Source organism: Gobio gobio (genome assembly GCF_949357685.1).
Source record: "Gobio gobio genome assembly, chromosome: 23".
In the NCBI taxonomy this organism is placed as follows: Eukaryota; Metazoa; Chordata; class Actinopteri; order Cypriniformes; family Gobionidae; genus Gobio; species Gobio gobio.
The window spans coordinates 20,190,401-20,203,720 of NC_137119.1; the positions used below are offsets into that span (position 1 = coordinate 20,190,401).

At 37.2% G+C, this 13,320-nt stretch overlaps 1 protein-coding gene across 1 annotated transcript; it reads left to right on the top strand.

Moving 5' to 3' along the window:
* The first annotated feature begins 3,856 nt into the window (after window positions 1-3,856).
* On the top strand, window positions 3,857-7,911 carry LOC307120100 (sialoadhesin-like). Its single transcript, XM_079806966.1, has 6 exons — window positions 3,857-4,013; window positions 4,496-4,813; window positions 4,937-5,200; window positions 5,287-5,374; window positions 5,896-5,938; window positions 7,150-7,911. The coding sequence occupies exons 1-6, from the start codon at window positions 3,896-3,898 to the stop codon at window positions 7,372-7,374; spliced, it is 1,056 nt and encodes a 351-aa protein (XP_079663092.1). The 5' UTR covers window positions 3,857-3,895; the 3' UTR covers window positions 7,375-7,911.
* Window positions 7,912-13,320: the final 5,409 nt, after the last annotated feature.

Here is a 13,320-nt window from a genome sequence, read left to right on the forward strand (position 1 = left end):
GCATGGTAAGTGTTGTGGTTAATGTCTATTTACAACAAACATCACATTAAAACTACCGATACTGTGGTAAAAGCATGGTAAGTGTTGTGGTTACTGTCTATTTACAACAAACATCACATTACAACTAAGGTTACAGCTAAAAGCATGGCAAGTGTTGTTTTTATTGTGCTTCTACTAAATGCCACGTTGGAACTACACTAGTTGTTATTATTAAATATGAATAACTGTTTAAAAGGTCTAGCACGTCACGTGACAGTGTTTAAATGCCCTATTAGCAAGGTGTGTTGATTTAGAAAGCAAAGAAATGTGAAGCCTGAGTGGAAATGAAAGATATAATGCAGTGACTGAACATAATCTGATCAATAACGACAGAAAATACTTTATATCAAACATTCATGGCTACTCACCAACATGTGGCACAAGTGCACTGATGCCAAACATCGCGATGTATTCTGAATGAGACTTCTTCAGCGAGATTTCATACCGATAGAATACCGGCAAATGTTTCCCATTGAAAGCAATGGAGTTCCCAGTTCGTCTATAGACTGACTCCGAGGGGTATGGCCGTACCTGTGGCGTCTTCACTATGACGCCGCGGTGCGGATGGAAACGCAGATCGCTTTTGGGTCTTTTCTTCACACAAATCAATCTTTTGGCTTCGGAACAGTTGGAATACTTGACATTTTTCAATAAAGTGTGCATGTTGTCTGTTATATTCTGTGTTTTATATCATATAACGCAAATGGGTAGGTTAAGGGGCGGGGTTGGGCTACTTTCAAACGTGTCTGAATAGCGTAAATTCAAATCAATAAATGTAAATAAAATAATGCTGGCTGATTAAATTGAGAATCATACATGTCATAATGGAAAAATTATAACCCAATAAATAGTTACATCATGATAACATTCACATGCCCAACACGTCTGTGTATGACGCCAAAGGTGTCTCATTGGAATCACTGGAGTACCCTGCACGTGGAAAAATGACTTTCAAGGGGTACCCTGTACGTAAAAAAGTGACGACGAGGGGTCCTGACCAAGCGTCAATATGTGACGAGTGGGAGTGAGACTGTGTTGTCCTTTACAGTCACATATGTTCCGTTTTTGCATTTCTTTAAGGAAATTACACTACTTCCTAGTAGGTTCAGAGATGGCGTCATAGGCCTATTTTTAAGTCAGTAAATTAATCATAGTTAATTCCTAATAAAAGAAGATAAAAAATACTACAGGCCTACTTGTACAATTGGTTAATGTTAGCTAGGCTACTTCTGTGGCTTGATCCTGCTAGCTAAAAGTAAACAGACAGGAAAATCCTCTGACTGGAGATATCACACAGATGTAAGCTATGTGAATTTGTAGTAAGTTAGAACAGAGAGAGTAAGTTTTCACTACTTTAGACTAGTCATAATAATAATAAAAAAATGTTATTCAGTACGTTTTTATATGAGGCTGCCTGACCTTACACTCTAAAAAAAAAAAGGTTCTATATGGCACCAAAAATGGTTCTTGGCTCGTAATCATAGGGGAACCTTTTTAAGTGCTATATAGCACCAATTTTGGTGCTTCAGTGGTTCTTCAGTGGTTTTTCAGAGGTTATTCACCGGTTTGTTGACTAAGGTGCTATATAGCACCAAAAGTGGTTCCTCTATGATTACGACGAAGAACCATTTTTGGTGCCATATAGAACCTTTTTTTTTTTAGAGTGTAACAGTTTAACAGATGTTGCAAGCTAGCTAACAGTATCATGAGCACGTAGCCCGTCGTTATTTTAAACGTACATGATTAAAGATACGATTTGGGGGCTTTTACAAAAATCTTTTACAAAGGCTTAGCCCCCTGGAAATAACCTCCTGTGTGATGACATTAGATTGAGGGGTTTTGCAATATGTCATGCCATGAAGCGTGTTAAAAGGCTATTGTGACAAAGGGCAGTTTTAGGCACTTCTGCTTCTTATAACACAACTACTTTCCGAGGTAAGAATTTTTGCAGATTTTGTTCTTTTACTTTTCTTTCGCACTCAATACATTTGACATAGGCTATAACTTGAACACCAACATGTTATTATTTCACAGTTCATATATTTTCTGTAAATAGCAGTGAGAGTGCGAGTTGCTTAGGGGTGAGAGTTTCCAGTAGCAGCTCAGCTGACTGTGAGTTCCTGTGAGTTTTACTGAACCAAGTAACTCAGTTCCAGTAATTAAGCTCACAAAAAGTTGTTATTGATGTCGAGTAAATCATTTGGTATTATCTGTTATGTTATTATAAATAAGTTTATTAAGTGAATGCAAATCATTTAAATAGGTTTGTCTGTAGCTCAAACGTGTCACATTTGGTGAATTACATATTTTTTTGAATTATGTTTCGACATAAAGAATTAAATCTTCGACATGAAGAATTCAACAAGATTATTTACAGTGGATGAATAAAATAAGCAAACAATCAATACAACAGACAGGGGCGCCGCTAAGGGGGGGGGAGTTAGGGGGACGATTCTAAGGGCCCACGCACGTTTGGGGCCCCCAGAGATTGGTTTTATTAGTAGTAATAGTACTAGTAGTAATGTAATAGAAATTATAAATGTATAATCTGCCAAAGAGTTACAAATATAACTAAATTATGGCTTATTTCTGCATTTCCGGCAAGATGCAACAAAACGCTCCACACACAAACCACTCAAGCTAATGGGGTAAAACGACATTTGCTCAAATTCACTCCAACATGAAAATTCTCTGTACTGGAGGCTACTATACTTCTTTTAGCAATTAAGAAATGGTATTTAGTTTTATATTTATGTTTAAATATTATAATGTTATTTTTTATGTCTATCTATGTTGTCAATATGAAAAGTGAACAGCATGAGTGAAAAAGGACACATCATAAGATGCGCAATGCCAGAAGACATGGAGTGGGTCAGACATGATTGTCACCACTTCATTAAGTTTTGTAGAAAGCCTTTCTTTAAAGTAAATTTCGTTTTGTATAAATTTTATCTTAATTTTAATCAATGTCTCATCAGCCAATTGGGGCATTCTGGGTTGAGCGAGCGGAGCTTAATTGGTCAGTATTATTAAATTGCAGACAAAGATTTTGGATAGCTACGTTGGTGCGGTAGGGGGCCTAACATCATATTCTTTCATAGGGCCCGAAATTGCTAGCGGCGCCCCTGACAACAGAAGACTATGTATCTGAGTGTAACAGTAAAAATGTGGCAACTCATCTGTGTCCTACATTAATCTAATAAATATAGTGCAGTCAAGTAAAGTTGCTACAAGTGCATGATGTATTTTATGTTGTATAGTGATGAAGTGTACTGTGATGGTGTTTTGGACTCATTTGTTACTATTGTGAAGTCTGATGTCATCCTCGCTACGAACCCTAATGGCAGGAATCCAGATCACTTCCTTCATTTTCCTCAACTTGGTGTTGCAACATACTCATTCAGGTTGGTTAAAATGTTGTCATCATTATGAATAAGGGCAAAGTGTGTTCATAATGTGCTTTAAATCTGAATGCTTATTCCTTCACATCTCTAGCATGGTAAATCAGAGTCTTAATTGCCAAGTACACATGTACGAGGATTTTTTTTGTGGTATTTGAATGTGTTTTTATGTTTCAGCTGATGATAGCTACTCTGCGGCAATGCCTCTGACAGTAACAGCTCTGACAGGATCTTGTGTGCAGATTCCTTGCACATTCACCATCTCCGATTTTGAGGACAAACGTAACAAGACAAAATCTATTTATGGGATCTGGCTGAAAAAAAAATCTAAGTTTGCTGAGAGTGATAGTATTATTGCTTTTAATAGCAGTAAAAACATCATTAGAGGATTTAGTGACATAAAGATGGCTGGAAATCTCAATGAGAGGAACTGCACAACTGTCTTCTATAACATCATGAAGAATCATTCAGATCGCTACTACTTCAGACTGGAAATGGAGCCAGATGTGTTCAGAGCAACGTTTAACCCTGATATAGATGCTTCAAGAGAGACTGTGAGGATCACTGTCATAGGTAAATGTCATCTCCACTTGAACTATGCCCGTTGATCACGCCTCTTGTGTAGTAGAAAATACAGAGCGGACTCCTCAGACCGATGTTCAATCTTAAAAGATTGAGCTTGGTCTGGTGATAGCCAGACAAGGTCATACAGGGACTTTTCACCTAGTTTTTTTTCCGAATACTACTATTCTGACATACTACTCTTTTGGCATAATGTTTTTAGTGCAGCAACTGTTTCAAATATTGCCAGCAGAACAAATGTCTGACCAAATTTAACTATCTGTATCATGTAAGAATGGCATAGAAAAAACAAAAATGCACCTTTTATGAATAGGGCCAAGTGACCCTTTATATAATTAACAACAACCCAAAATGTGTGAAATCCACTAAAAACAAATGTACTAAACCACACCACACTTGTGAAAACACCCCTCTGGGGTTAACTATGTGTTGCATGTATACCTAAATGATGTCTGCAATCATTATTTCTGTAGATTCACCACAACCTCCTGAACTTAAACCCAATGTTAAACTCCCTGTGATGGAGAACACAACAGTCGATCTGAGCTGCTCTGCTAAAGCCCCCTGCCCCGAACAACCTCCTACAGTATCCTGGTCCAACATCCCTAAATCTGCCCACATTACAACACAGTTACAGGAGAAACCTGATAAAACCCAGTCAGTGTTTTCACACGTGACGTTCAAAGCTTCATACATGGATCACAGAAAGAACATCTCCTGCACTGCTACATATCCAAGAAAAACATCTGAAGATTCAACTGTGGAGAACACCGTGATGCTACGAGTCCTGTGTAAGAGACTTGGAGTAGTTTTGTGTTCATAATGCATGATGTGATGAAATTAATAGATCAAGGTTATCATTTAAGATCGGTTCGTAATGTTAAGTTTACTCTGCGCTTGTGTTTCTGTTAAAGTTTCTCCAAAAGAAACTCACATCATCATCGATCCATCTGCTTCAGTCTCTGTTGGCACTAATGCGACTTTGACCTGCAAATGCAAAGGCAGTCCATCAAAAGACATGAACTACACCTGGTTCAAACGTGAACAGGAGATGCCAATAGCTTGGGGAAAGAATATTACTTTTGTTGTAACTCGTAATAATACAGGATCGTACTTCTGCATTGCACGAAATAAACATGGACAACAGTCATCACCAAAGATCCAGCTCACGATTGAAGGTAAATTAGGCATTGATTTCAGATGTAGTATCCTGCTTTTATGAATACTGTTTAAAACACACTCCTGTAACTCTGTTGTATTTTAGGAGATGGATTCTCGCATGTGATATATGGTTGTACAGGAGGACTTTTGGCTTTTGTTATGTTGTCTGCAGTATTCTTTTACTTCATGAGGTAAATGTATAATAATAGAAATATATACAGTATGTATACATGGCTTGACATTAACTTTATAGCTCACCAGCCACCAGCCACAATTTTGACATCAATACCATGAGGGAAAACTGCCATATAGATATTTGTAATATCTAATAATTTGGCAGCAGGCTGTTGTCAATTTAAGACTTGACGCACGGATCCATGATACAGTTACACATGCGTTCTTTCGCAACTGTTTATGTTCACTTAAAATATAACTGACTGTCTTTACATGAATAAGACCAGCATTATGACATTATTTTGTGTATATTTGACTGTTTAAGAGCAATAAGCAGCGATATTTTTGACAGCACTACATTGCACTTAGTTTATTATTATTACTGAAAACTGTATATATTATAAAATTCAACCCGCCAAACTGGCTAGTAGGAGTGACTGTGTTTGGCTGGTTGGCGAATATTAATGTCAAGCCCTGTATGTATATAAATTCATGAATTAAATATATATATATTTTTTTATTACATTTTTTACAACAGAACAAAGACATCAAGTCAGCCCCATGTCATAGGAAGCGATCAGGTGAGTTTCTTTTTATAAAAGTCCTACTAAAATACATGAAACAGTTCAATAAACAAGACACTGAGTATAAATTGCATTTTATTTTGTCCACAACAACAAAAATGTTCCAAACAAATCACTGCAGAATTAACCATTGCATGTCTGTGTCTCAAACTAAAGCAGTGTTTAACTACTGAATAAATCAGTGTTTTTAACAAATCCGTTTGAATGATTCAATGACTCAGTCATAAAAAATTACTTCACGATTGCTAAAAATTAGGTTCTATATAGTATGAATGTGTGTGGTGTGAGTGTAATCTGGACGTACTACATTTGCCGTTTTATCATCGTAATGTGACCTACCAACGTCAGTTGCATCGCTTCACTGTCCTTCACAAATCCTCTCCCGTGTCCTTATGGGATTGTAAATTGTCCATCATACGCATACTTCAGAATCTCGCCGGAAGTAGCAAGTCTTTTTGCCTACTCAACATACTTTTGTCACATACTATGTACTGTTTTTCGCCTTCTATACAGAAGGGAAGTGTGCGATTTTGGATGCAGCCTAGCTATATGAACAATCGGATGAGTGAATGAATCAATGATTCACTCATTAAGACAGTCCCTTGTCGCCATCTACAGGTGTACCAATGCAATCTGCAGGAAGGGTCACTGAATGTTGTTAAAGGGTTACTTCAGCGCTGGGAAGATGAATGTGTATTTAAACTGGGTAAATTATGTAGTCGAAATGTGAAATTATTTTTGAATTTGGTACCTTCTAGACTGAGAAAAGACAGTAGATGTATTTTTGTCTCATGTGGATGAAAGACAACAACTCCCAGAATGCACTTGCCTCGCGCATGTCCAGTCTGGCGCGTTTTCAGATCATGCCTATGGAAGCTTAACTTTCATAGAAATTCATTGAAAAGTTGAAACACTCACTTTGCTCCGCACTGCTCCGTTATGAATGCCCGAGCTGAGCGGCCGTCTTTGTCTTAGATTTTTTTGAATCCGTCAGAGGATTTTTTACTACCGGGTTTCTACTGATACAAAGCTTAATGCCAATCGCTGAAGTAACCCTTTAAGTAAATTGTTTTCTGTTAAGCTTCTAAAGACTCACTCATTATATGATCTCCTGAAACAACATTTAATTTACAGAGCACATTGAACGCGATTTAAACCATTTAAATTTTTTATTTTTTTTATTTAAAATCCCCCCTTTTTTTCCTCAGGCTACGGATAGAAACAGTGACATGGTGGCTATCTATGCTAACAGATCCATTGCGATCAGCAAGAAAAGTGAGAAGAAAGAAACTGATGATCTCCACTATGGAGAGATTGACTTCTCCAAACTCCAGATGGGCAACATGACAAGGGAAAACTCAAACAATGACCCACAGACAGAGTATGCTGAGATTCAAGTGACAGGGAGAAACAACAAGAATCAAAAGTGTTGAGCAAATGGACAAACAAACAGTGAACTAAATAGTGAAATAGACCCCAGCATCTAAAAGGAATATAATTTGCATATTAAAGGGATAGTTCACTCAAAAATGAAAATTACCCCATGATTTACTCACACTTAAGCCATCCTAGGTGTATATGACATTCCTCTTTCACACTTATACAATCTGAGTTATATAAAATAATATCCTGGCTAATCCGAGCATTACAATGGCAGTGAATGGCAGCCAGGGGCGCCGCTAGCAATTTTGGGCCCTATGAAAGAATTTGATGTTGGGCCCTCTACCACACCAACCTAGCTATCCAAAATCTTTGTCTGCAATTTAATAATACTGGCCAATTAAGCTCCGCTCGCTCAACCCAGAATGCCCCGATTGGCTGATGAAACATTGATTAAAATTAAGATACAATTTATACAAAACTTAATGAAGTGGTCACAATCATGTCTGATCAACTCCATTCATCTTATGATGTGTCCTATCTCATGCTGTTCACTTTTCATAATCGACATAGATTGACAACATAGACATAAAAAAAAAAAAACTGAAATATTCAAACAGAAATATAAAAATAAATACCTTAATGGCTGCAACAATTATAGCACAGAGAATTTTCATGTGGGATATGAGTGAACGCAGTTTTTTGCCGGAAATGCGCCATCATTTTTTTATATTTGTAACTCTTTGGTAGATTTTACATTTATTATACATTACTACTAGTACTGTTATTACTAATAAAACCCCAAAAGTGTGTGGGCCCTTAGAATCGTCCTTACTTTCCCCCCCTTAGCTACGCCCCTGATGGCAGCCCAAAATTTGAAGCCCAAAAAAGTGCATCCATCCATTATAAAAATAACCCACAGTGGGGTTAATAAAGGTCTTCTAAAGCAAAGCGATGGGTTTTTGTAAGAAAAATATCTATATTTAACACGTTATAAAATAAAATATCTAGCTTCCGCCAGACCACCTTCCGTATTCAACTTGCAAAACTTTTCAAATTTTGTTGATCCTGGAACACAATTCCTGTCTGAAAATGTAGTCCTAACCATAACCCTAAACCTAACCCTACCCATAATTTAGGGAAATGATAGTTGAATAACACTGACTAACCTTAGTTGTAAGCCTAAACTTGACGTAAATGAATGTTGTATATATGAAATATAATGTACACACACACACAACATACATCATATACACAGTATATAGGACCAGAATCTGATGAAATGTCGTCTGATCATTTTGATTTGTATGTACTGAGCCTGTGTACTTTTGTAGCCATTTGAGTTAATAAATGTGTCATGATCCTGGTTCTTCCTTCTTTTCCCCCCTCTGCTAGTCATTCTCTGACTCTCACTTTCCCTCTGGGTGCTTGCACGCACACATGTTGATCAGCTGTCGCTCGTTATCTGCTGACAGGCTGTTTCTCGCTACACCTGTTCCCTGTTCTCCTCTGATTGGGTTTTCTATTTCTAGTCCCTGCCTGTCCTTTGTTCTTTGCCAGATTATTATTTCTGTAGACGTATGTGTCGATCGTTATTCTTCCCGTCTGGTTCTGTCTTGTCTGGTTAACACTACCTTCGTATTGACCTGCGCTAATGCTTATGCTTAAGGCCTGTACACACCGGGACGAATATCGCGCGCGCTTATCGCCAGCGTTTTTCGTGCCGTTTTTCGGCGCGTCTTGAGTGTTCACACCCAAGCGATTTTCACTGGCGCTGCGCCGAGTGAACGTGCACATTCAGTCGATGCGCTCGCGGTACACAAGATGGTGCTGCGGCACTTTAAGCCTCTGACACTCGCTTGTCACACAGAAGGAGAAGAGAGACAGTATTTACGTGCTTGCCAAAACCATAGACATATTATGTATACGGACAAAACCATTCACACACTTTTTGCTAACTGGCAAGCAGCATTAGCAGTTCATCTTCTTCTTTGTCTACTTACTACTTCTTTGTCGTATCAATGCGTGCTCGGCAAGACCGTTTTGTGCTTGAGCGCCACCAAGTCGTGTTTTACTGTCACTTCAGCAGCTCCAGGCACGTGAACAAAAGCGCCGATCTCATTGGTCTATGGAACGCCAAAAGGTTCACAAAACGCCATTAACCAAACGCCTGGTGCCCAGAAAACGCCGTTATTTGCGGCGTTTTGGACGAAACAACGGCGCAAAAGACGGCGTTATGTTGTACAAGCGCCGTAAATGACGGCGTTTTCACCGCAGAACCGCCGTTAATATCGGCGTTTTTTGATATGACCCAAAACGCCGTTCATTTCGCCGTTTGGCCTTCCATATTACGCCGTCATTGACGGCGCTTAAGTCTGACAAAGACGGCGTAAAAAGCGGCGTTTTCTATAATATTCAAAACAACCCCTCCTTTTACTACACAGCCCAGCCCCATCAAAAGGCGGTAAGACCTGTGTAGTAGAATGTCGATCCACCTCAGAGTCCTATCTTTTAACGCTATTGTGACTGATATTTAGACTTTCTTCGTGTGAGGCTATTTGTATTTTTTCTTTGGGCATATGTATATGCGCCTTTCCCTTAATCATATATGCATAAGTAAAACTATTTAATAATATTTTGTGTGTATTGTTTGAAAACCGAGCTATCGCGAGTCAGTAGCCACTTCCTGACAGGAGTTCAAGTCCGAGGTTCGTTCTCTCTCTCTCTCTCTCTCTCTCTCTCGCTCTCTCTCGCTCTCTCTCGCTCTCTTTTAGAGATGATACTTATTAACAGGCGACCTGGCGTTATGCTTTAATAATATCTTATTGTTGTGTACAATAGCTTTGGGTCGGGTTTATTGTTGATTTAAAAAAAAAAAAAATCCTACACAAACAAGTGTATTTTTGCCCTCTTGATGCAAACCTTGAGCATAATATAGGCTACCTAGGCTATAGGTTTCTGACGAACAAAACGGTAATGATAGGCTACATTTACATTTCCTTGCTTTATTCGTAAACTGATGAATTAATTTCTCTCTTACATCGAGCAATGCTGCTGCATAAATAAATATTTACACATTGTTGCGGTTACAGCAAATACACAAGCATTGTATCTTTCAGTTCAATAATAAGAATAATCCATACTGTCAAAACTTCCAATAGACAATTCCTAGACCTACAGACAGTTAATAACTACTGGCACTAGGCCTATATCGTTTTTTTTTATTAATTTTTTTTTTTACCAGTAGCCTATATCTTCTTCTTTTTTTATTGGCCTATATGCACTGTAGATTCATAGATTAATTCAATTAAAATAGATTCATTCAATTAAAAACAATTACAACTTAAAAAAAAAAAAACCCTTTCTTTCGTTTTGGAAAAATTATATCTTAATATTGATCAATGTTTCATCAACTAATTGCCTGGATTTAATATGCAAATATAGAATCCGCTGTAAAATAAGATGCAAATAGCCTACGCTGGCGGGATGACTTCGTGTTAACTGTTAAAAATGTATAATGTAATATTTAGCCTAGCTATATACTATTATTATATATGCTATATAATAATAAGTCTGTATTTCCATAATGCCTATAACTACATATAGCATTTTGCAATATTTTTTTTTCTTTAAAATGTGTAGGCTATTTTAAAACTATTTTTTTGTTTTTGTTGCTACAATTATTTTGTGTAAAACAAAACTTTTTTTTTTTTTTTGATGGAAAAAAGTAAAAAAAAAAGTTTTGTTTTACACAAAATAATTGTAGCCTATTGTGTAAAACAATTTTTTTTTTACTTTTTTCCATCAAAAAAAAAAAAAAACTTTTAAACTTTTTTTAAAAATGGAAATATCTTGAAGCAGGACGTCCAAATCAGTGACCTCTCATGGTCAACACAGCCTACTAAAAACTTTTTAATTGGTAACGTTTAAAAGAATGAAGCAAAAATGGACAAAGACTAGGCCTATGTGTAAGCATTGCTGCCACATAGGCTACATATTCTTTTTTTTCCACTCTTTTTTTCTCACATCTTTTCTCTATGTCATAAAAATGACATAATTTTTTCGTAATAACGAGATCTTATGTTATATATTTTCTCCTAATAAGGACATGTGTTGTATAGTGACCTGAGCTACAACATATGCCTTTATCCACATTAGAGAATTGATATAGCCTATGTGCTAGGGCTGTGCAATTAATCGAATTTCGATTTCGATTTCGATTTTGCCTCCCAACGATCACCAAAATAGTACAATCGAGAAAAAACGATTATTTTGCCTTGCGTTCTGAATGAAACGCTCACGCGCACATCCGCCCCTCCCGAACCCACAAATCTCTCTCAGTTTGTGAGTCTCGTGACTCGTGTGCATATCATCCGCTGGAATTTAAAAACTCGGCGCGAGTAAAGATGGCAGAAGGAGGGCAGTTACAGCAGCGTTTGGTGAGCAAAAAAGGCAAAACCAACTCCGTTGTCTGGGAACAGTTTGGCTTCGAGGAATCAGACGACGAGCAGAAACATGCTAAGATTTTCTACATGGTGGTGGCTGCAACGCAAGGGAACACCACGAATTTGTTTAACCACTTGAAAATTAAACAGAGTGACCTATGACAATCTGATAAAGAAACAAAAACTGACGAGAGCAGGGGAGCCGTGTAAACGTCCTTTTTTCCTTCATATTTTTCAAATAATTCTCTCTTTGTAAACTTTGTTCAATGGATGCGAGATTGCGAGTGCTGCCATATTTTCGAATATGACCAGTCGTTTTCACCGTCATCACCCGGGTTTAGTGCTTTAGGGTTTAGGTTTAGAATGAGAAGCCGCGCGCGCTGTGAGAAAATGTATCTCTGTGCGCTCATCCGAGAGCGCGCACACGTCTCTCAGCGCGCAAATATTGAGTTCTCTTTCAAGTCTTGCTCTTAAACGGACAAACTCACACAAAACGTATGTCAACATGTCCATCTTGATGAGTATCTAAGCAGACATAGTCTGTATATGCCTTAAGTGAACTTTATACAGTCGATAAAGAAGACGCGAGGTCTTAAAGGGGCAGTAGCCTTTACTGCTGTCTGTTTAATGTCAAACAACAAAAGACAAGGACATCACTCACCGCTCTTGATTGAATAGCTTTTGTAAGTTTAATAGGATTAATCTTTAATTTATGCACTCAAATATGCAATGTTATTTTACATTTGATACATTTCTGTACCTGAAAACTAATGTTAGACGTACATGAAAAGCATAGCCGAACCATATTGTTGATCTTATTTATTTGTGATTATCATTTTTACGTGAATACTTTTATACTTTGATTCGAATATGTGTTATATTATTTATTTTAATAGTTCAAAAAGTACAACAAATGTTACAATTTCAATTGACTTGTTGAAAGGTGTATTTTTAATAAATACAACACATTCCCAAAGTCATGTGAAATAATCGTGTTACATAATCGTGATTTCAATATTGACTAAAATAATCGTGATTATGATTTTCTCCATAATCGAGCAGCCCTACTATGTGCCTTTGTAACACAGAGTTGCACCCGAGTATATGCACTGGGTAAGACTTAAGAAATAAACCCAGGTAAATCGCACTGGTGTGTCATTCCCATTTTATTAAATATACTGGTAAAAACGAAATGTCTACAAACATTATCAACAAGTAGCTATTTTATTATGTAGCTATTTTATTTTCTATTATGCCATTCATTAGCGTTCAAACTATTTTTAACCATCGAATCGATGCCTGTAAGAAAAATAACCATATTTAAAACTTTATAGAGTAAACCCTTGAAGTCTTCCATTGTATGGCGGTTATTTTTTTTTTTTTACTTTTACTTTTTTTACTTTATTTATTTATTTATTTATTTATTATTTTTTGACAGCATATAAGTAGAACCGGTCAAGATAACTCGTAGTACCTGGATGAGCAGTATGTTATTCATTTTAGGTGGTTGTTATCTGGGAATAACCTACTGCTGGAATGCGCGATTGACCAATC

Bases quoted from the DNA above. Each gene is read 5' to 3' on its own strand.
- LOC307120100 (XM_079806966.1), top strand. From the start codon at position 3,896: ATGAAGAATCATTCAGATCGCTACTACTTCAGACTGGAAATGGAGCCA. The intron at 4,014-4,495 runs GTAAATGTCATC...TTATTTCTGTAG, and splicing joins TGTGAGGATCACTGTCATAG to ATTCACCACAACCTCCTGAA. The intron at 5,375-5,895 runs GTAAATGTATAA...TTTTTACAACAG, and splicing joins GTATTCTTTTACTTCATGAG to AACAAAGACATCAAGTCAGC.